A 24,579-nucleotide genomic window follows, 5' to 3' on the forward strand; every position below is an offset into this window, starting at 1 on the left:
TTTATGATGCAAAATTGGGTGTTTCTCCAATCGTTCTTAAGTTTGAACTGGTTGAAATTTCTCATTGTTGCAGAGAAGCCAATCCTTTTGTAATTGGCTATCAAAAGCAGAAGCTAAAAGAGAAGTATCCTCCCTGTGGTCAAATGGCCTTATTCATATGGTGGAGGAACTTAGGAATGATTATTGATGCAGACCTAGGTTTCAGTTTTCTAGGTAGTATGTGTGTTGATTTTCGGTTGTTTACAGGAAAGTGCTTCCCTGCTGATAAATGCGGGAGAAAAGAAGGGGTGGTGGTGGGTTGTGCTCCCATTTTCTGTTGGTATTTCTGCATTCTCACATTTTTTTTAATAATAATAATAATTTATTAAATTAATTCACTTTAGATAAGTCATCTCTTGTAGTGTTTTGAATCTCATCTGGAATCACTAAGTTAACATGGTCTCTCTCTCTCTCCTTTTTTTGTTGGGGGGAGGAGGTAATAAGTTAACATAGACTTAGTTTATGCATGGTCACTAAAAGGTCCCATTGACCTCCTGAACAATGCAGATTTTCAATAGTCTGACCACTTTTTCTGACTAGTTGAACAAGAAACCCAGTAACCTAATGATGTGAACCAGATTCTTGGGTTTAACTGTTTGATTGTTGCCCTAGAATCAGACTCACTCCAGGATCCTCTTTCCTTAGAATCAGTAGTCTTCTAACACTGTAAGTGACTTTGGTGGAAGGGATTTGGGTGTTCAGGGTTTTATAATTTCTAGGGTTTGGGGAATTTCAGGGATCTGGGGTTCCTTTGAGATATGGGTTGTGAAGCGATGATTTCCTTTGGGGTGGGGGGAGGTTAGGTTAATGTTTTCTGATAAAAAATGTTCTATTGATCTCACAGATTCATAACCCATTCAATGGGGGGTATGGGATAAATTCCTTTAGATGGAAGCTTGGGTCTATGGGTGTTAGAATGGGTTGAAACTTGGAGGGAATGTAAGTAATAATATAGGGATATGATCCCCCATGTTTGGTGGGGTTTGGGTGGCTAAATTAAAAAAATATATTAAGGTTCTTGTTTTTAGGGTCCTGGAAAGTACAAAAATTCGAAATCAATAATTATATCTTGGAGTCAAACGGTCAGAATGGGGCCAAATTGAGACATTAAGGTCACTGGAAAAGTTTGGGACAAATCTTATGGTTAGATTGGTGTAGATCTGACATTGAAATTTGGTTCTCTAGGGAAGTCCAAAATTTTAAGAAAATAAAAAGAAGGGTGGGATGGATGGGGGAAGAAGAGGGAAGGAGAGTAGCTGTAGGAGAAGCAAATCCTAAATGGTTTTGAGTGTTGCTGAGGGTTTAGGTTGAGCTAGGTTTAGGTCCAGAGGTTGAAGATGAATTGCAGAATTTTAATGAAAAAGATAAGTGCAAGAATTTTAGAAGTACTAGGGTTTAAGTAATGGGTGTGCTGCATCCTACTAGAGGGAAAAGGGAAGGTAAGAGGGTGGTGGTCAGGGAATTAGGAGGGAGGGGTGTTGCAGCTACAGTGGGGAAGAGGGGACAGGCTGGGGAGGTAGGGGAGATGAGGAAGGGGGCTGGGGGTATGCTGTACGTACTTGGGAATAAGGGGAAGCTGCTGGAATTGAAGGACTGCTGCTGATCAATCTTGAATAAAAACTGCTGTAGACAAACTCTAATGGTGGTCGGAGGCCTTCCCAAGGAAGCCCACGGCTTCTATTTCCTCCAAACTCAATCTCAATTTTATTATTCAAATTCAACTTGCAATTATAGAGGATGGAGGCTTTATTTATAGCCTCTGAAAAGGAAACAAACTAGGACAACTTAGGCAGCCAACTTGGTTCAAACTAGCAATCTAATTCTTAGTATGACTCTTACTTGGCTAAGGATTCTAATTTAAACAAGGATTCTATCATATCTCACTCTAGAAGGATCAAAGTTTGAATCTGAGAGTAGATATGGAATCCTAACAAGAAACAGACTGAAACTAGGGGATTCCCTCACAGCCTAGGAATCATATCCTAACAAGGACTCTTCAATATATTGCAACAAAATTATTCAAATTCAAAAAAAAAAAAAAAAAAAGAAGAAGAAGAGAGAGAGATCTGGGGTCCTAATATCCTAATAATATGCTGGGACACCCTAACCTTAGACTCCACAAAAATTGTCCAAATGACCATAATACCTTGGTATGACTAGGTGCTGTAGGGTTTGGGGGAGTTACCCTAGGCCCTATGCTGCCTCTGGAAACGATTTACATCACCTGCACAACAAAATGGATTGTATATCCTGCTGTGCTTTTGTGATGAATAATTATGATGTATGGATCAGAATGTTGAGCAGGTAGGAAATGTGATGTTGAGAAGCTATGTGTGGCAGATGAGGATGTCAAAATGGAGGGTGCAGAAAAACTAGGAAGAAAATGATCATATTGGGGATGACTCAGGAATTGCTCTGATCAATGACAAGCTTCGAGAGTCATTTGCAGTGTTATGTTCATGTTCAACTGAAGCCTGGACACCCTAGTAAAGAGGAGTGATATGATCCCAATTGAAGGAGCAAAGAGCTAGGTTCATTGTCTAAAATGATCATATGAGAAGTTGTGAAGGACATGCATAGTTTTGGTCTAGATATATCATATATCCTATTGGAGAGTAGGGATATATTAGGCCTCTTTCCTCTTTACTTTTGTCTTTTATCCCTTTTTTCATTGTAACTTTGTGTTTCATCTCTCATTGCTTTTCCTGTCTCTCTTTTCTCATCTCTCAATTCACCATTTTCTGTGCAGACCTCGCTTTTCAATACTGTTGGATCCTTGTAGCTGACCTCATTTAAGTTGGGATAAGACTGAGTAGTTTGTCATCGTCCACTTTCCACATTTGGTATTCTAGTGGAGCATTAGACTGGGTTTTGAAATGATTGACCAAAATGCACTAGATGGTGCAGGTGATCTGATTGCTGTCTGTTTGGCTGGAAAATCTTGGTATCTGATCCATTTGAAAGCTTTGATCTGCTTCTGACTGTTGTTAATATCCTGTTTCTTCCTTTTCTATGCTTGATCTTTCCTCTCCGTCTTTCTATGTCAACAAGAAGAACTCAGCCTCATCCTAACTAAATGGGGTCAGCTACATGGCAACAACTCAACCTTTCTATCTCTTCCCCATTTTTCACACTTAATGATTCTATCAGTATAATGTTGTTTGTCACTTATTTCTCCCTCATTAAATTCATCTTATATATTCCTTGCTTGCTGCTGGAGCTCGACTATAAGGACATGATACTTTATGGATGATACTGTTCATTTCTGTATGTTCTTTCTATTTCTTCAAAGGCCTTAGTTCCTTCTCTCCACATATAATTGTTGCTTTTTGGCATTATTTGGCCTTCAAAACTCCCCCATTTTCCTGACAACATTGCCCTTTTCCCTCTAATGTACCCGTGTTGGAAGCTATGAAGCACCATTCCATCAATTCGTAAATCTACAGGAGAAATAACTCCTTTTTAAACACTCATTTAAAGTTGGCACTTGAGTTCTTAGTAATAGGAGGTGCAATTAGTTTGTCATCCCTTGTCTTGCCCAAGTCCTGCTTGCTCACATTCTCTTTATCGAATACTTCATCAGTGGAATTTACCAACTTATTATACGTAGAAATCTGGGTGGGGAGCTTTCTTCCTAGTTGAAGGTCTTTTTGGTTGCAACGAGGTATCTTTGAAGAAGAAGCCATTTTCTTATTAGTAATAAGCTAAACTTGCCTTGGTTGGAGTAACCATGTAACGTGAATCAGAAAGGGGAAAAGCTGCAACTCTTCAAGGTCATAGTGATACTCCCAATGGCTCTAGGGTTTATTGTGAATCTTAAAGGACACAGGGAAATTTTTCATCTCTTTTAAGTATGCAATGTAACTTTTCAAGGATACAGGGGTAAAACAGTTCAAGGTTCTAACAAACAATTCAATGTTGAATAAACTAATCTCAGTTTGATTTTTCACTATTTCAATATCCCAACGAGCTTTAGATAGAAAAAGAAAACAGACCTCTAATTGCAATTATGTTATGGCTACCATTTAAGAAATTACTTTATAAAATAAAAGATAGTTAGCTAATGTAAACTTAATGGAGGGTTCTATAGAGCATTATTGTTAGGAAACGAAAGTCCAAAACTAGGAAGGAATGCTGTTGAAAATCACCCACAACATAACTCTTCTTGCCTACCTGTTTTGATTCTACTACTTGCCATTCAAGCTGTGAATTAAGACCATTCTCTTATCAAACATAAAAGGCAAAGATTGAAGTTTTACAACCCTATATTATTAAGAATATGTTTGTTGTTGTTATTCTGGGAAATTCTCTTCCAGTTTTCTTAAAGACCAAGTTATCTACCACTTCACCAATTGATGCTGATGTTTTCTTTTTTATTTTTCCTTTTGAGAGATGCATGTAAGAATCTGAAGGGAGACTTTCATATGGCTTCGCCTGAGATTGATCTTGGATTTTGAGAACCTATGTGCAGGTCTTCCATTTGCGACCAAGTAGATAAGCTAGTCTTTTGTGCCACCATCCACCATTTGTGGTGAGAGCAAAACCTTAGGAGATGGACTTCCAAACAACGCTTGCTTGACTCGATTTGGAAAACCATCTACTTTGATATCTCTTCTAGGCTACATACGGTCTATCCTCCATCCCCTTGGGATTGATACCTCAAGGAACAAGCTCATTGTTGTTACCTGCGGTCTTTCCTCCCCCCTCCAGTCTTCTTCTTAAAGTCTGGTAGGTCCCTCTTCCATCCCTTGTACATTCTCTTTTCCCTTTGTTTTAATATAGTTATTTATTCGCCCAAAAAAATCTAAAGGGAGACTTGATCCCAAGCCTAACTTATTTCATTGGCTGGATTGCTCTACAAACATTACCTTCTATTTCTAGACCCTACTTTCTAATTTCATCCCATCAACAGATAACCCATTCTACCCTTTTGAAGCATACAAATTTCCAGCCAGTTGTCACCTCCACTGGACCGATGGCTGGTTAGGCCTGCAAAATCCTAATTTCTGATTTGGAAACTACTTCCATATCTTTTGAATGCACCACCAGATGATGGAGAAGCTCTCAGCGATGCATTACCTTTAACATATCATCATTCACCTCAAATTTGACCAAGTTTTACAGTCTGGTTCTGCTAGAATCGTACCTTCAAATTTTTTAACTTGTTTCTTATTTGGTTTAATACCTCAAGTTTTATACTGATCTTATTGGCATTGGAAAATCTTACTTAAGACCAGTACCTTTTGTTCACAGTTTTACATTCCTGGAGTTCCTGAAGTGGTGTTGCATACCATAAATCCCTCCATTTGTTTGGTTGGAATTTTGGAGCACGTTCATGATGCTGATCAGGTGCTATTTTGGAATTTGGTTTATTTTTTTAGTTCTTGACATCCATGTAACTGATTTTTATATGGGCTGTATTATTGTACACAATACCTATTGTTGGTCTTAAGTTGACAGTGTTTTGACCTAGACATCAGGAGATTTTGAGTAGTTTCTAATTTTGGCAACAAGTTGCAATACCCACTAATAATCTTCTATATCTAACCCTTGGATTGCTATATATTGAAATTTCAAGATCTTCTGACCGCCTGGTACACACTCTGATGTTTAATCTTCTCTATGGATCATTTTGCTGCACCCCTTGTTTGGCATATTGTGTTGTTGCTATTCCCGGTCTATCGCAGACAGTACTGTGAGTATGAGATCTTTTTTTAGCACTACCCTAGATGATTGTATTTTTTTTAGGTGCTCATCCTTGGTGATGTTAATTATTGGTGGTGATTGTCTGTCCACATGCCACCTACATGTAAAGAGGAGATTGAAGTTATATTCTCTATCTTCTCAAAACATTTTATTTGAAGATGGTATTCCACAGCAACAATACGTACTCGGTCTGTATTAGCCTATCCCTGCTATCTGCTACAGCAGTAAAAGCAACCTAATTGGTCTACTCTAATTGATACTACGGCCTTTTACCTATTTGCTTGGTTTGCAGTAATCTATACTCTGCCTATTTGGTTCACAATAACACCTGTATTTGACTTGTAGAGACTTTTGTTTGAGGTTCTATTTTGGAATTACTACCTCCTACTTGCCATCTTATGAAGAGCTCATGTGCAGATATTAGAACTGCACTTTTATCTACTGATGTGGACACTGTAACTGTACTTCTTATCTACTTGTGTCAAACATTAGTGGTACACTTTTATCTTTTCTTGTAGTTGTAGAGATTCCTACCCACTACCTACTTTTTGTGATGTAGCCAGTGTAGAGGCTACAGTTTTGAGACAATTTTGACTTTTGTTGGGCCAAAAAGACAATTAAGACTTACTACTACGCGCATAATTTGTATAATGCCTTTGATCTTATTGTTGCTACTATGCTTATGGATGTTGGTCATGTTCATTTGCACCTATTGTTCTCATTGTTGGATTGTTTGATTGACATGTAGATTATTAAGTTGTTATTGATTACCTCTTTGGTGAAAGTCTTTGAGTTTTTTCCTATTTTTACCAGCATCTGCTAATGCTACTTGTGGTCAAGATTAGGAGGTTCTTTATTATATGTTCTTGTTATTCCAAGTTGGAGCCTTTGATATGTATACTCCAACTTGAGTGCGAGTGTTAACAAGTACTATGTGAGTGAAGAAACATAACCCTTGTGTACCATGGGAATGGGTATGGGTTATGACGCACAGCCTTAACTCACATGGGTTTCTAAAACTTAATATTTTCTGCACTTTATATTTTTATGTAGCTTGACAAGCGTGCATCACTTAGTTTCCTTTTTCGTTATATTGAGCATAACCAGTTTTAGGACATACCCTAGATCTGGATTCTCTTCAGCTATTAATGAAACAGCATTTGAAGTGGTAAGCTATCCCATGCAACTCTCCCCCTTCCTTCTCTTTTTCACTTCTCTTCACATCTGGTGCTGCTCTTTCTTTGGCTTTGGTTTCATAAGACTGACTGCTTAGATAGAAGTGACTAAAAATAAGCTCCTAAGCTGAAAAATAAAGGCACAACCAAATCCATGACGTGGGGTAACCTAAACTTACTAGGAGAAGTATCAAAGCAAACAGACTCAAAATAGGGTTCTACTTGTGAAATTCTAATGCAGCCCCAATATAACACTTGGACCTTAATTTGAACTGCGTAGAACCCCATTAATGTGGGAGTGTTTTGCATTGTATACATCCTTTTGTATATAGAACCTATACAGTTAGGGTTAAACTTGTGAAATTCTAATCCAGCCCCAATATGACACTTGGAACTTGATTCGAACTGCATAGAACCCCATTAAGGTGGGAATGTTTTGCATATTATTCATCCTTTTTAATATAGAGCCTATACAGTTGAACTAACCTACAACAACTTAAGATAAACCTAGGAAAGAAACAAACAAATTAATCATGTGTGGAAACCCATATTTTAGGTCCATAAAAGTGCCTATTACATTGGAAACCCATAGGTCAAAGGCTCAGTAGATATGTGTAGAACCCAACCCAACCCAACCCTAGACTTGTGCCATTGGATGTGGCTTTTGTTAACAATGAACGGGTTCAATTGACTAAACCCAAACCAGTTAAAATAAAACAATTAAAGAAAAAAACTTAGTAATTTTGTATGCAACTTCATGACCATAGTTTAGGTCCATAAAAGTGATTATTACATTCACAGAATCAAACATGCTCTTTTTCTTAGGTACAAGTCTAAGCTTGGCTTATCTTGTACTTGCAAAAAAGAGCATAGTTTGCTTGATTATGAATCTCTTCTCCACCTGGGTAATAGCAGATCCAGTACAAGTATCGTGGCATAGAAAAAATGTATTCCTCATCATTTATATGCTTGCTTGCATTAATTGAGGTCTCGAAAGAACATGGTGGCATCTTTGATGCATTGCTGTATCACTAAATGGAGACTTCTGGATTGGCTAGTAACTAGCCAGGGCTATAGAAAGAACATGGTGGCATCTTTGATGCATTGCTGTACTACTAAATGGAGACTTCTGGATTGGCTAGTAACTAGCCAGGGCTATGGAACAAAGGATTTACCAAATCTACACCAAACTATTGACGAACATTCTCAAATATCACAGAAAGCAAAAGAAAGGAAAAAACTATTAATCATACATTAAAGGTTTTGACATTAAAAAATCAGAAAAGAAGGAAGAATTGGAAGATATTAAATGCAAGAATTACCAGATTAATGTGAAAACTAGTTTCCTTCTTCTCTTTTTTTTGGGTGGGGGGGGGGGATCATTGAAAAAATATCCAAAGGTAAAACATGCAAATTTTTGCTAGGGCCATGCATTTGTGTTTGATAACAAGAGTTCGGGGACAAAACTCTTTTTTCAACCTAGAGGCTGTGATGCAGAATTAAAAAGGGGGATGGGAGAATAAAGAATTCATTAACAAAGAGAGTAAAAAGGGGGATGGGAGAACTAATACACCAGGGGCAGAGCCCAATGATTGAGAGAAGAACTAGGACAGACAAGTGGCAACAAGCCGAACAATCAAGTGGAGTACGCAGGCAGAAAAGAGAGGGAGAAGCAAGCTAAAATAAGCTAATTCCTCCTGCTATTCCTTTTCATTTTCTTTTTGGAGGATTTAAAATTTACAATGAAATCATCACCAAAGTGGTGGCGACCCTTCATGGAGTGATTGCTTCTCCTGAAACCCTCACCATCGGACATTTTTTTTTTTTTTTTTGGGGGGGGGGGGGTCCTCAAGAGCATCAGGCTCCTCAGTAGCAACGGGATTGCTATCAACCGCAACTGGAATAGCTAGAGGATCAGCATCTCTGCAAGAACAAGGGGGGACAAGCCAAGGGAACTTGGGGAGGGGGATCAAAAGCAATGTCCAGCAGTGGCGACGGCAATGGCGGGGGGGGGGTGAGGGAGGGCAAGCTAGAATGGGAATGAAGGAAAGAGTAACCACTAGAAATACCCTTGAGGAAGCTGAAGATCCCCACAATGGAGGGAGGAAGATTGCAAGGGCAAGGGGAATTAAGGACAGGAATGGGATTAGGAGCAGGAAAGGGGAGGGAGTGGGCAGGCCTGATCCGAGGGTGGGGAATGGGACAGGAGCCTCTGGGCCCAAATGGGGGTGTGCCAAAGCAGAAGGGAGGGGGGTAAAGCTGGCGGAATGGGCCTGGGCTGTGGGTACTTGTTCATAGTTTGTTACTGGTAAACCCCCCCCCCCCCCCCCCCCGCTTCTTTTTTTGTGAGTTTGGTCTTGTCTCTCTTAGTCTTGCACATATGCTCAAGACGTTCCTCAAGAAAATTCTGCCCCCAAATCCATAGATGTGCGACTAGAGGTATATAATTGTTATTCCAGGCAATTACTATCAATATTCTTCGATCTTCACCTTTCTGAATCCAATTCTTAATGCCTAGAGATTCTTCTCTTGATCACTTGTATATTTCTTTTTCTAATGGAACCCATTCTTGTGCTCGGTAACTCTTTGGTTTCCCATTCAATTGTTAGTTATGCTTCTATTTCCCATTTCGCTGGTCCTGTTGCTCATATAAATACTATTAGTGTTCTGATCTCCTTGCCTGTTTCAGTTAGACATCAAGAATATCTTCCATGCATGATCCCCGATGAGGTTTATATAAAGCAACCTTGTAAATACATTTCTTAGGGGAAGAATATTCAAATGGCTGATAGGCTATGGAAAACTATTGATGGGTTGAAACATTCGCAGGTATATGGTTTGGTAAGTTTGTTATAGTGGTCTCTGGATGTTGCTTTGTTTGTATCATAACTATTATACTGGGCATTAATCTAATGGTTTTATTTTCTGCAGTAATAACTTTTCTGGGGTTGAAATAGTCAAGTTTTATTACGATAGCACTTCCACAGGAATAATTAGAAGCCGTAGATATTTCATGGCTTTGAGGTCATTCAGAGAAAAAAAAAAGTGCTTAGTTTTTCAACGCAGTAAGTATGCTCTTGACCTTGAATGTTAGGCTGTAAGCCTGAAGATAAGAATTGTGTGAACTGTTGTGTAAAATGTTGAGCATCTGATGATAAGAAATTTGCAAACAGACATCAACATTGGAGTTCCTCATAGAACGTATACATCTTTTTTTTAGTTGGTCCAAAAAACTTATATATCTTACTAATTATTAATCTTACCATTAGCCAACTGATATTTCTTGGCATTAAGGTCATTCAGAGCAAGAAAGTGCTTGGTTTGTCAAAGTGGAAGTATGTTCTTGACCCTTTAAGTGACAGGAATTTGGGTTATAAGCCTGTAGAGATAAGCTTGGAGCATCTAATGATTCAGAATTTTAAAACAAAAAATAAGCCTATATTGTTTGAAGCACAAATGAAGATCTCTAGCCTAAAATGAAAGCAGGAATGTTCACAGATGTTGTCATTTTCCTGTATCACACAACCTTACAAACCTTGTGAAATGTCTTACTGAGCCAACATTATTAGTGACAAATTCAGACCAATTTATTGCTTGTCAAAAGGGAGCAAGCTAGATTTTCTTTTTGTTCTTTTTCCTAGAGCTCAGTTGGTACATTTGTTCTTGTATGAGTCTATTCTTTATATCACTATTTCTTCCCCCTTCACCCTTCTATCTCATTATGTTACTAGTTAGAATGTAACTTACGGAGATCAGAGCTTTCAAGTTTTGCCCTTTAGGAAGGACCCATTTTCACTTAACATGATTGAAATGGACATTAGAGGGGTGAGCCTTGGTTCAACAGTAAGGTTGCTCCATCGTGACAAAGTGGTCACAGGTTTGAGTCTAGAAACAGGCAAACAGACTCTCTTCAAAAGCAGGGGTAGGGTGTGTACATTATGAGCCTCTTTAGACCCTGCACTAGCTGGTGGGAGTGTCATGCACTCTGTATGCTCTTTTATACCTGAAATTGACATTCTTTTGCATATTATCTCCAGTCATTCACTTAATCTGGTCAACTTATCTTCTGCAGGGACCATGGCTGTATGTAATTTATGTATGGTGACCTAATGGACTAATTTGCAGTATTGGCAGCTGTCCTTGAGATCAAGGTAATTTTTGCCACATTGTTTCTCAGGACCTCATCTGCTCACCCTCCCCCCCCCCCCCCCCCAAAAAAAAAAAAAAAAAAACAGCTGGGTCCCTAGGCTAAGAGGCCACATCCTCCACCAAGTCTTCACTGTTTGAAGAACTTTTTCTCAATTTCTTCCTTCCCAATTCATGCTGCTGCTCCACGACATTCAAACCGACCCATCCTGCATTTTCTGCAGCTAAGCTGAAACTACCCCTCACCTCTTGTTTGCCTGTCCTTTTTCCAAACCCATCTGACTCCTTGCTCTTGCTTCCATTTGGCACAAATCTAGATGTCCTCAACCCTTTGGTACTGAGAGTTGTTGGTTTGCATCCACTTTTGGGGGATCCTACAGTCACTGATACTATACCCACACATGGATGGAGCGTGACCTTCAGAGATGGACTCGCAAATCCAGATCCCTTCATCAGATCAGGAAAGCCATTTGCAAGGATGTGACATCCAGACTCTCTCTTTTGTCTCTCAAACCCCTTGACACCCCAAGGAATAGGCACGTTGTTGTTACCTAGGATACTTCTCTATTGTATTCACTTGTTTTCTCACCCCTTTTCCCTTTCCTTTTGGGGTGTTTATATATATTATTTATTCAGACAAAAAAGAAAGCTTAAACCAGGGAGTTGAGCTGGCTAAAACTAAAGAAGTGATTCAAGTAAATTTGTGGACATAGTTGAAGATATGCATGATGGTATGGTGAAAAGTGTAAGAACTGTGGGGGGCCGGGTTATAGTTTAGCCTCATCAAGGAGCGGCTAAATCCCCATTCTGTTTGTGCCTATCATGGATTATCTAATCAACACATTCATGATAGTTTATCTGGTGCAGGTTTTTCATTGATGATAATGTTTTGATGGAGAGACAAAAGTAAGGTTAGCACCAAGTTGGATTTACATTGGTATAAAAAGGTTTTAAGCTAACAAAGACATTAGTCACGGTTTTGCAATTTGGGCTACACTGGGATGGATAATGAGATATGAAATTTGATCAAAAGGTGATTCCTCATGGTGCTTATTTTGGTTATATAGGCTTACTCAATCAATGAAGAAAGTGAGACAGAGAAAGATGTCCCAGTGAAAATCAAACTAAGATGGATGAACATGTGAAGGGGGTGCTTCCAGAGTGTTGGGTAACCAGTTTGTTCCTTCAAAACTGAAGGAAATTTCATGATGCAATCATACAACTGGCTCTGATGTGATGCCGAATGTTGGACAATTAAGAAACATAAGATGCATATATTGGAGTCTAAGTGGAAAACTGGAAAAGATAAAGTGATTACAAATTATCATATTAGAGCTAATTCAGGATTAGCTCTCTCTTAAGGCAGTTTGCATGTTAAGAGATGCCTTAGATGCTCCATTATGGAGGAATTACTTGATTTTAGATTTTTGTTGTATTGCTTGACTGGGTAGACTGAAAAGTGCTGATATATACATTTTCGGATTTTCTTTCACAGCACTGATGTCTAATTTTACCATTATGAAACTTCCAGAACTTCTTTCATAAGGCACAACGGATCAACAGTATATTGTATCTCAAGTTAGTTTGGACCTAGAAGTTATACGTGCAGCAAAAAATGATCAACTAATTGACAAGTCCTGTCGTGATTGGGCCACGCTTGGTTCTTAACGATGTGTAGCATTTATTCCCATACTCGATTGAACTCTTTGGGTGGTTCGGCTGTCTTGCGAGGCTTTCTTTTTCCTGGCTTATTTTTATGGCTTGACTCTGAGTCTCGCACCCAATTCCTACTAGTTTTTTGCAGGTAGTTGTTGGTCTCTTCGGTTGAATTGTGGTTTTGGTTTATCCTTCTGATTTCTCTCTCGGTGGTGGTGGTTTGGGGTGGAAATGGCGCATGCGAGGAGACAGTCGAGTGCTAGGGGTTTCCTTGTTCAGCATACATCTGCGGGGAACGTTCTGGTTTTTCCAGGGAGGGATCGTTCGTGGGGACAGGACGGGAACACAAGCATCACCAGTAACAGGGGTTGGTATGGTGCAGGGTCGTCTGCCTTCTCTGATCGTAGCTTGAGCTCGAGGACTCTTTACGGGAGGGTTTTGGGTGAAAAATCGGTGGCCATCTCAGAGACTTGCCGGTTCCTGGTAGAGCTTTGGGTGCTGATAGGAGCGATTTATATTTCAATTATTGGCAGAAGTGGTTTTCGTGCCTTTTTTACAACGGAATTAAAACAGATTGAGGTGTTGTCCAGGGCTCCGTGGTGGATGGGCAACAGAATGCTGCAGCTAGCATTGGAACCGATACCTGAAGGGAGAGGGGATGTTGTTTATCTTCCGGTATGGATCCAGCTACAAGGAATCAGATATGACTGTTATGAATATGCTCTGATTCTGAAAGCAGCGAATGAAGTGGGAAAGGTGATGGAAGTCCAACTGGAGGTGGAAGTGATGAAGCTGCCTAAAGACTCTGCTAGGGTGAAAATTATGCTTAACATTAATCAACCAGTGAAGTTGTATGCTCTTATCAAAAGTAATGGGGATGAGTGGGTTCATGTCCTGGTGAAATATGAACTTCTAATGTTATGTCAAGTGTGTGGGAAGGTTACACATCCTTCTGGGCGATGCTCGGTGCCTGATTCTGTAGGGGTGTTTATATCAGGTGATGAAGGAAATATTTACAGAGATTTATTAACTAAGCCCATTAAGTTTGGGCGCAACAGGATTCTATCTACAAAAAATCTTGAGGACCTTTTTACTCCTCCTTTGATGCTGATGAGGGAGGCGATGGGTAGCAAAGACAAGAATGCGGTGAAGGCTGAAGGGAACTGGCGCCTCGTTAATGCTGGTGAAGGTTCAGTTGAAGGGCTGATTACAGGGGAAGTTGTGAAACAGAGATAGAAGTTAGAAAAGGGTTTCGGTGAGGTGGGTGCTGAAAGGGAAGAAGGAAGGGAGAAGACGCAGGAATCCAAAAAAATAAAAAACAGAATATGGAGGATGCATCATTTCTGGGCAATGATGGCTTGGGCAAGATGTCTCAGGAGGTTGCAAACACAGAAGGTATGGATGAGTGTTGAATCAAAACGTCGAAGCACTCTAGTTTCAATAATGAAAAAATGAATGAGGTTGTGACGGGTATGGAAGCTGAGGACAACAACAGGGATGGGGTTGATGCAGTCGAAGTGTCGAACTACCAGATGAACAAGGAAAAAAGGAAAATAACAAGCAACCAAAAGGAAAGGAGGTGGTCTCGGCTGAAACACAACAGGTTAAGGGTTGGGAAAAAGAAGGCTTTCACTTAGAGATTGCAGAGCTAAAGGGAGAAAGGAAGGAAGAAGAGGCAGAAATGATAAAAAGAAGTGTTTAAAATTGTAGAGAGATTGGAGAAATTTGAACGGGTGTCTATCAAGGTTCTGAAGGCAAATTCGGTCACTTTTGTTTCCAACTATAGCTGTCCCAAAATGGATCCAAATAAAAAATGAGACTTGGAAAATAAATCTTCACTAGGCGCGGGCAAAGGGGGGGAAAAGGGTGGGAAAAAAAGGGGTCAGTGGGAAAAGGAAAAAGGTGTGGAAAAGTGATGGGTGGTCTCACTTTTATTTCCCAACACAAAATCCCACCAAAAGGGAAAGAGGGGGAAGGGGAGAGGGCAGAGATCAAGACCGCCCCCACGAACCAAACTCACCATAGGATTTAAAGGAAAAGAGTTTCACATTTTCAAGAATTTTCCCAAAATGGATCCCACCCCCAAATGAGACTTGGGAAATAAATCTTCACCTTTAGGGTTTTGCTTCTCCAAACGACAGTATCGAAGCGGAAACGGATGCACTCACCACTCTCCCTAGCAGGAAACACCATAGGACCTCTCCCAAACCACCTAATTACATGTTGCTTCGTCCCATTGAGCATTTCAATCTATTCTTGGACGCACTATTAAAAGAGTCTTCTGACCCTAAAGCCCTTTTCTGGGAAACATGGAATTCCATGGAGGCTCGTTATCTTCTCAATCCTAATCCGGTGGTACCAGCTCAACAATTGGTCCAATCTCAACTCGTACCTCAAGTGGTGTTTCCAAACCCAATGGAAGAACCAGAAGCAGGCTTCCCCCAGGTCTTTCTATATCATCAGTACTCTGAGTTTTTTGACTTTTGCATTATGCTTTTTATTTCTATTCTTGCTGTGATTAATAGTTGGAGGAAGAAGTTTAATCCTAAATCCTGGCTGTGATCAAATGGAGAATTTTCGATCAAATTGGCCTATCGTGAGATAATTAAATAGCGATTCACGAACCATGTACACCAATTTTCGAGTTGGTGGAATCACATGTGGAAGTTACCAATTCATCCCAAATTTAAAGTATTTTTTTAGTGTGTTTTAAATGCAGGAATACTGGGTCGGGCCAAACTTGCACAATGGTCGGGAATGCAATCAGAATGTGCTATGTGGGGGAAAGAAGAAGAAACAATATGGCACCTTCTAGTCTCATGCGACTGGGGAAAAAGAATTCATGCGGCAAGCCCCTTGGGACTACGAATAGAAAATTGGACAAATATATATCTTTTGAACTGGTGTCATAACATGAGCTTGCAACTGAATAAGGCTAACTCCCGGTGGTTTATGTCAATTTTCATTATAGCATGTTATTTCATTTGGAAAGAAAGGAATGAAAGGGTGTTCAATCTTAAAAAAAAACCCTAATCCCGTGAAGGTTTTAGAAAACATTAAATATTGGATTAGGGTTTTAAAACTACGAAGGGAGGATGAAACTTCACATTTACCTTTTTTCTCTATTTGTGATAATCTTAATATGTTAGGTGAGAAATGGTGCTATTGTATACCACTACTTAATAAAAATGTTTTATTCTGTGCAGGGATTCCTAGCCAGCAGTTAGGAGTAGCAGGATGGAGTATTGGGATAAGTAAGGATGGACGTCTTCAATCTGTCAATTTTGGAAAAAGAAAAGCAAAGAGTATCTTGGAAGCCATGCTTTTTGGAATACAAAAAGGTTTGAATGAGGCAGCAGAGAAGGGATTAAAGATAGAAGTAGTTTGGACTAATAATCCACACCTAGAAGCTTTATTACTAAGACCAACAAGAGAAAGCTGGCCAATAGGGGAATTATCAATGTTATTAGAATTGGCAAAGATAACAATTTTGATGAAATTTGATAAGATCCCAAATCCAGTACTCCAGACCTGTTTTTGAACGGTATGCAATCAAGCCACATTCTTTTGTATCCTTCTGAAGATTATAACTAAATTCTGAAGTGAATGCTGAAACCAAACACTTACCTTTGGTATTGTTGGTGTGTACAGTACTGAATCTCTGATCCACCGTCAGTGGTGCCCATTATTGTTATTGCAACCTTTTGATTCCAACACTGTTCAAGCCTTTGAAGTCGAGGACGCCACAGCGGAGCCTGATGAATGATAAAGACTTCATTCGCTTTGCAGAAACGTTAGTTGAGTTGGAATAAAAAAGATCATCCCTATAAAAAAATCGTTGTAAATTAAATGATGGTAATGAGCCAAGATTTGTTTGCAAAGTAAATTGTAGAAGGAAGATTTCTTTCAGTTCCAAAAAATTATGATTTCTTATTACCAAAAAAGAACTGTATATGGAAGGAAACTGAAAATCATTAAAAAGAAATTCTTGTTTAGTAATACAAATTGCAGTTGAAATTGGGTTTTAGCAACAGATGAGTCTGCTAGAATTTCTCTTTTTTTCTTTTTCCTTCTTTTTGAAAAAATTGGTTGTGAGCAATATTAGAAATTTTGTTGCTAACCATTTTTTATTTATTGTATTGATGCAATAATTTACCCATATTTTTTGAATAATTTACTTATTTTTTTCAAATATGTGTGGGCTCTCATATAATAAATGTGGGTCTATTCTTTAATATAATAAAATAATTCATAAATACGACCCCCAAAGGGGCTATATAAGAGCCCACATAATAAGTATGGTGAAAAAAATCATTAATGCTTCCCTAACTGAAAAATTATCTGAACTTTCATTCTTTTGCCTCCCCCAATGTTGAATCTTGGTTCTGCCCCAGCTTCTCCTTCACTCCATTAGGAGCTCACATATTTATTTTTTTCCGTCATTTTTTTCCCACCCCAACATGTTTATTTTTTCCTTCTTTTTTTTTCTTCCAGTCACTTTTACAAACAAACGCTGGCTAAATGACGGGATCAGGTCATAAATCACAGTGAAAATAACAGAATTTGTTCTTTTAATATTATGAAAATTTCCCATCATTATTTTCTAGAGGAAATAGATTAACCTGGGTTTGGATCAGTCACCTTCAGCAACAGGGGACCAAGGTCGAGTTGGAGTTTCAAAAACAGAATCACAACCTTCTGGTGATTTCAATGAACAAAAAGACCCTTGTGTTTTACAAACCAATAAATACACCATTATTTATAATCTCATACTCCTTTCCCTTACCTTAGCTTAAAATCTCAACTACATTCTTCAAAACCAAGCCAGATTCTCCTTGTTCCCCTCAAGGATTTGGTTAACTGCAAGGAGTATGAGAATCTTCCATTATAATTAGTAGAAACGGCAAACTGCAGGTGAAGGACGAAAAACTAGTAGCATCTCCTTAGAGAATGAATGGATGGAGAGTCACGAGATCAACATTTGTGCAGCAGGATCAAAAGTAAAACGGCCTGAAACTGAGAAGGAATTTTCCAGTGGTGGGTTCACCTGTAAAGAATGGATAAAGCCAGTAGGAGAATTCTGCAAAGAAGATCCCAAAAGAGTAACTTTCTCATTAAAGGTTGGCCTCGCTCTTATTCATCTTGAGGGGAACAATGTAGAAGAAAGAATAGATGAGGATGAGAACCCATAGAAGAACGGGAGTGAGAGGGAAGAAGATGGAGTTGAAAAGGCGGGAAAAATGATAAGTTTCCAATTTCTAGAATCGGGTCTTACAAACCGGTTACAAAACTGGGTCTCTTTCACTTTAAAAATTAACATTTTAATCTGAACCATTTAATAAGAATATCACATGTCAAACTATTGTGCTCCCGACGAGTTTTTTTCCATGAACTAGATAATCCTGTCACTGCTGGATATTTGGAAAATAATTTGGATCGCTCACTTGTTAATCCAAATATCCACTCCCTTCTAACATTATCCGGACCGGATAATTAAGCTTCCCGATTCTCAACTGTGGTGGCCGGTTACTCTCAGTGGCAGGTGACTCGGAACTTTTGAACCATGTAAAGCTATTACCATCGCAGCTAGCACCATTAGTCACCCAGAAAAGGTAAGACCCTTCTTGGAGGCTGGCACAAGATACAAGGGATTGCAGCTTTGACAGATTTCATCACTGTAAATTCTAATGGGGCTAACGAACAAAGATTATTGTGGACACAGAATGAACTCTTCCGCCGCATCCCAAAAGTCATTGATATCAAACATTATGATATTAAGTTTACATGTATCCACTTGGAATGTATACCGTGACAGCATTTGTGTTAACTGTACAAATTCAACTCTTGAATTCAACAGTTAAAAGAAGCCGAACAGCATGGGGATCCTGTATAAATAAAATAGGTGGCACTGTAACACAAGAATTTATAGAAGAATGAATCACGTTGTATGATCATGCAAACTCCCACTTCATCTGTCGCTCAACGAACCCCCAATTTAAAAAGTGACCCAAGTTAAGTCACCCAAACTCAAAAGTTTTAGGATCAATCAGCAATCTTAACACGTACCCAAATGCAACTCCGTCTAGAATATGGTGAGAGATTCAAATGGCGTGATGATCCCCTTTCTACCAAATCTTCCTTTGTTGCAGGCGAGCTCATCATCAACTGAGATCTTTTATCCTGGACCAAGGTTCAATAGTGGAGCTAAACATTATAACGAGAAAATGAATCTCATAGAGTGAAACAATAAGCGAGTTAACAAGAGAACTCAACACACTCCAGCCACAAAGAAGCCAAATGGCATAACCGCATAAGGTATAATCAAATGAACATGTAGAACTACAAATTTTACCACAACGAAAGGGAAAATAGAAGTACTACTACAACATACAACTATGCAAGAATGAACACCAACTTACTTCCTGAATTTGACAGGCTCTGTCACAGTTCGATTATATGCTTTTTGAGAGTGCTCCAGCAGCAAAAAGAAGATTCCTTCGAGAAAACTGCCTCAGGAACAGAATAAAGATTAAACCATCAACTGGTTGATTAGAATTAACTTAGAAAGTCAGGTCTCACCACAGTTAATGGGAACACATTCAAATCCTTACCCGCAAAGAGTAAACAGGAGTAGACTTAGTTGGGAGAGTCTTCAATGATCTTAGCCTACTCGTGCTTCCTGCTTTACTGATCATAGGACACGTAAGTGGTAAGTTTCACCTCAAAAACCCAGGCCAAAGAACAAATCCAAGGTTCTATCTCATCTGACTTACTTCTCTTCTGTTCTCGGTGTCTTAGTGCTTGCAGTCACATCCCACAACTTCACAGTACAATCAGCAGACCCAGAAGCCAACAGTGAACCTTCACAACTAACAGAAGTCCAAGAACATCACTTGCTAAGTAACCAGATTTTCAGAATCAGGTGATAGAAAGAGACTTAGATGACTGCAAAAAATAACTGAATTTAAGCATATCAATTATTGCACCTAAAAGCAAGCGTCCATACACATGCTGTGTGCCCCATCAAAGGTGTAACACAACGACCACTTGAAAGATCCCACATCATGATCATCCCATCTTCATCACCTGATGCCATATACCGTCCATCAGGCGACATTGCCAATGATAGGATCATACTCCGGTGACCAATAAAAATGCGAACACACTCTCCACCCTGGACATCCCACAATCTAACAGTCTTGTCACTTGATCCAGTTGCAATGTAGTTACAGTTCACATGCCATTGTACACACTGCACCACAAGATGCACTCAAATTAGTCGAAATTATTTGTAACAAATGAAACATAGATTTAAGAATCACAACACTCAACTTGAGCCTCAATAAGGCATGAAAATGATGCAGAAAAAATTGAAATGCCTAGATTGAGTGGTTAATTGTTTCTGTTGGTTATAATACAAAAGTTCCAGATAATTAATAATATACTTTTCATAAAAAACGGGACTTCAAAATAAAGGCCCCTTTTTGGAAGTCTGTTTTAGTTCGTCCTTGGACATAGAGGATTCATAAACAACGAAAGAAAAAGAAATTACAGAAAAGGATCAATCTGAGCAAGGTAAAGAGGGAGCAGCAAACCCCGACCATCTATTTTTCTTTTTGGCCATATGAAGTTCGACGGCAGTTGGTTCTTTTTATGCAACTCTGGACTGCATCAGATAGGTGGTATCATCATACTGGAACTTAGAAGGATGGCCTGGAAAAAACTACCGTAGGTACACATTTTCGGTAATAGATAGTAAAGAGGCAAACAAGGAATCTGGACACAGTTTCATGGCATCTAGACAACCCATGGCATTGGAGGAAGCCCCAGATGCAAGGCGACACCAACAAGGTATCCAAAGCATAGCAGATACAGTTGAGACCTTGTTCCAATGGATGCCCTAGATCAACTAACGAGATAATGCAATAACTTGACCAGAAAAAGGTCACCAAAACCAGGATAGGAAGGGGACACATTCAGCCATAGCATTTTATGCAGCTTGTTGTCGCCACTTATCCTCTTACAGATTGCTGTACTTTCTTGTGGTTCAGGAGCTCTTACAGTAAACAGGTATTCATTCCTCCCGTCCCCATTTTGAATAATTTGCTATTAATTGAGAGAGAGAGAGAGAATGGAATTAAGAATTGTTATTGTATCAGTACACTGGATGATATTTATAGATATTTGCCAAAGACCAATACAAAAACCAATACAGGTCAAAGTGTCGAACACAAAATGAGGGTAAAATGATCCGAGGAATACTTCTTACAAATATTTCAAGGCAAAATAGTTTGATTCCGGCCTGATACATCCGACCCATACGGGTCTCGACCAAGGCCAATTCAACGATTTACATCCCCCAGAGAGACACAGAAAGAGAGAGAGAGAGAGAGAGAGAGAGAGAGAGAGATTACTCACATCGACATCAGATAAATGACCAGCCATGATTCTTAGAGGCTGTATTCTATCCATGGACCAAATCCTAGCAGTCCGATCATGTGAAGAGCTTGCAAAATAATGCCCAACAGGACTAAACTGCCACCAAGAAATGCCAAGGGGGAAAAAACAATTTACTGCCATATTATTTGATCAGAACAAAATTCAAACAACATTAAAAATGTCAATCAGACAAAAACTACAATCCTAGAATGCAACTTATAGAATAGTAGGAACCACTTACTAGAGAAAGGTGAGACCCTAGAGTGATAAATCTATAAAGTAACTATTAAACTAGCAAATGTACTAGTGCACAAGGGTGAGCACACCAGCCTGATGATATGAAACAAAGCGTCCACAGCATGCATGCACAACAATATAATGCCCCCAATAAATCTGAACCAACTTCCAAATGATTAATGCAGTACCAGTATACCTACTAGAAAATGTTGTGAAACTAGCAGGTTATCAGCACACAGAAGTGATGATTTATTAAACAAATTAAAAATACCAACTGAAAACTGAGAAAAAGACCAATAGACATAAGATGATATAATACAATATAACAAATAAATAGCTAGTGACTTCGGATAGCATGAACTGGAGGTCGCTTAAGGTATGTGCAAATAGGATAATCAACAAAGCTGATGGAAACATGCATATGTATGACAATCGAGAGAAAATAGGAAACGACTTACAAAAACGTCCTAGACCATCAATTAGGATATTCCATTTAGGAGAAGACATTAAAAATATCGAAGTGGTCCACAGAATAGTGGATGTATCAGCTGACAAGGCAAAATTTTGACCTAGCAGATGGTAGCCATTAATTATTGGGCATGACCTAGGTATGTCCCATGTCTCTGGCCATTCTGCTTATAGTGACAAAACCAAGAGACTGGTGACAATTATCATCCTATGCAATTATAGTATCTGAGAGACAAATATAAACATTGGGCATTTTACGGAATAAGCCCTTGCTTAATTAAATGGAAGTTTGTACTTTCTCAAACAGACTCAATAGCGTGCGGAGCAGCATTCAGAAATTTGAATACGAGTAGCCAAAGAATAAAGTATACCTGAACGTCCCACACAGGGTAATTATGACCCTTGTAGCAAACAAGATTTGCATTCAACTGTGTACTCCACAACCGAACTGAATGATGAAACACAGGTATAAGTTAATAAATGCATTCAATACTTAGAAAGTATATCAATAACCACCAATGCAAAAAGATTAGCGGCATTGCAGAGTCAATGATTACATACTGGTTGAGTCAGATGAAGATGAAAGAAGAAAATCCCCAAGAGGACTAAATGCAGCTGAATAAACAGGTCCAGCATGGCCCTGGAACAATGTATAGGATCTTTTCCCATCTTCTGTCACCAACAAATTCTCACTTGGAGTTGATTCATTTTCTCCCTGCACAGTAGCTGGAACCAACAGATCCTCAAAAATAAATAAATAAATAAAAGGATAAAGCAGCCCTACTCAAGCTGCCTTGAAGCAATAAAGATAATCTCAGTAACCACTGCTAGGTTTTAGAAATTGATAAAAACGGCACGATTTTTATCTAAAGACTACCATGTTACCAAAAGGAGTATGAAAGCAATAGGAATATGTAACTTTTTCCTCATACTACGTCAATATAACAGTATTTTCAATCTGTTCAGAAAGATTATGAATATCAGTTAGAACGTCTGTGAGTGGACTGAGAAGTGGATATTTTTCAGTCTAGTATTTGAACAGTATTGCTAACTCATTACCAGAAGTTAAAATAAATTCTGTTCCAACCAAGGTTTTGAACAGCAAGAAACCAAAATTTGTTGAAACTGGTTGAAACCTGGTAACTTTTTCTTCAGTACAGTTCAACATATGATGCGCTGGCTTTGACCGAGATTCAACTAAGAATTGTCTCCATGAGCAGAAGAACCAACATACCCAAAGCATTTGAATAATATCGCCAACCCCTTAACTAGAAGAATGCTCAGAATATTTTTCTTTAATTTTATACTCCATATTTGATCTTAGATTTGTTAAAACCAGATCATAATAGGCAATTCAACCAATTAACCAGGATTGCCCTCCTTTCTGGTTCAATCTGGCATGGAAGTGTATAGGACTCAAACAAATCAATCAGATCTCAAAAAACCAGACAACTTAGTCCGGTAGCTCCTTGTGTGATATTTGAATGTTAACCGCATTATGAGGCTTAGATCCACAACTTGCAACAGATCAGGTAACCGAACTACAAATTAACTACTACACCAACTAATGCTCATGCCCATGTTATTTAATCGATTTGGACATATATATATACAATGGCTACTCAAATAAAATGGAAAAGCAGAGACTGGGAGGAGGGGAGGGGGATGAGAGAGAAAATTCAATGCAAACCATGTGCCATTTTCACTTTCTTGCATTTATAACATAGTAGAAATATCACAAGAATAAATGGTCCCATATGAGGTGTGGCATCAGCATTTCCGAACCAATGAGAACAACTATAAAGAACAACCAGACATTCTTCTGAGAGTAAACACAGGTTCCTACAGTGGAACTGGGAATATCTGTTCACAACAAAAAACAGTAATCCCCTAATTTGCTGATCCAGGGGCAAGTTCACAAGTACTTACAGGTGTCTGTTTGTTTCCCAGTACTCGACATGTCCCAAACCTGTGGGAAGAAAGACAGACAGATTGAATGGGGCTACAAAAGGCTGGAATACACATTCAAGAAGAATGGGATAAAATGCACCTTGAGTGATGAGTCTGAGAATCCACCAGCAACCAAGGATCCATCATGTGATATTGAAGAACAGTTCAAACTAGAAACCATTCAAGGCAAAGTTCAACACCAACATACCAAATGATTAGCAGAGAAATATTGACCAAGAAAATACAGTGAAAAAAATCCGGAAAAGAAATTCAAAATAGTACCCATTATGTGTGTTAATGAATGTATAAAAGCTAACAGATGGTAAGGCCAAACTGCCCAACTGTACACGGTTTCTGAGGTCTTCAAGAATAGACTGTTCTACTTCTGTTGGCCTGAAGAGAGCAAATAAAAAAAAAAGTGAACTATCAACACTCAACAGCATATATCAGAAATTTCAACTTTCATACATTACTGGCTTCATGTGTACTGAACTGTGCAAGACAAGCCACTAGGCATACAGCAGCGAAAATATTATAAAATATTTTTTAAAACTCCACACAGAACCCAAGGAAATAAGGATTAAAGAGGAAAAACCTAAATTGGTCCCTTTCTCCTTTCTCCTTTGCAAATATTTCAAAGAAATTTATTGAGAACTAGCAAAAACATATCATAATATAGCCTAGTTTCTATAAACAACAAAAAATTCGAATAAATCAAGGTCATCATCAGCAAAACTAATATTTAGGGTCACCATCAAAGCAC

At 38.9% G+C, this 24,579-nt stretch overlaps 2 protein-coding genes across 11 annotated transcripts in view; one reads left to right on the forward strand and one right to left on the reverse strand.

Annotated features, from left to right (window-relative positions):
- Positions 1–14,556, forward strand: part of LOC149025391 (uncharacterized) — a 28,046-nt gene extending 13,490 nt beyond the window's left edge. The window contains exons 2-6 of one of the 7 annotated variants that reach the window (XM_089145620.1): positions 4,511–4,767; positions 5,293–5,388; positions 9,610–9,761; positions 9,852–9,985; positions 12,861–14,556. In XM_089145620.1, coding sequence (XP_089001746.1) covers positions 12,954–13,958 — 1,005 coding nt within the window. In that variant the 5' untranslated portion in view covers positions 4,511–4,767; positions 5,293–5,388; positions 9,610–9,761; positions 9,852–9,985; positions 12,861–12,953 and the 3' untranslated portion in view covers positions 13,959–14,556. Of the gene's footprint in view, positions 1–4,510; positions 4,768–5,292; positions 5,389–9,301; positions 9,986–10,992; positions 11,055–11,957; positions 11,978–12,133 lie in introns of those variants that run through there. The other 6 variants (XR_016171730.1, XR_016171731.1, XM_089145621.1 and 3 more) reach the window with 6 other exon arrangements.
- A 3,042-nt stretch (positions 14,557–17,598) lies between these two features.
- The window catches only part of TAF5 (TBP-associated factor 5), a 31,923-nt gene continuing 24,942 nt past the window's right edge, over positions 17,599–24,579 (reverse strand). For 2 of the 4 annotated variants that reach the window (XM_089145624.1, XM_089145626.1), the window contains exons 11-21: positions 24,099–24,209; positions 23,917–23,986; positions 23,796–23,835; positions 22,428–22,592; positions 22,238–22,314; positions 21,141–21,257; positions 19,709–19,974; positions 19,496–19,591; positions 19,334–19,409; positions 19,142–19,228; positions 17,599–18,902 (exon numbers count right to left, since the gene is read on the reverse strand). In XM_089145624.1, coding sequence (XP_089001750.1) covers positions 19,175–19,228; positions 19,334–19,409; positions 19,496–19,591; positions 19,709–19,974; positions 21,141–21,257; positions 22,238–22,314; positions 22,428–22,592; positions 23,796–23,835; positions 23,917–23,986; positions 24,099–24,209 — 1,072 coding nt within the window. In that variant the 3' untranslated portion in view covers positions 17,599–18,902; positions 19,142–19,174. Of the gene's footprint in view, positions 18,903–19,140; positions 19,264–19,333; positions 19,410–19,495; positions 19,592–19,708; positions 19,975–21,140; positions 21,258–22,237; positions 22,315–22,427; positions 22,593–23,795; positions 23,836–23,916; positions 23,987–24,098; positions 24,210–24,579 lie in introns of those variants that run through there. The other 2 variants (XM_089145625.1, XM_089145627.1) reach the window with 2 other exon arrangements.

Source organism: Hakea prostrata, chromosome 2, assembly GCF_041222555.1.
Source record: "Hakea prostrata isolate BN-2017 chromosome 2, UWA_Hpros_2, whole genome shotgun sequence".
Taxonomy (NCBI): Eukaryota; Viridiplantae; Streptophyta; class Magnoliopsida; order Proteales; family Proteaceae; genus Hakea; species Hakea prostrata.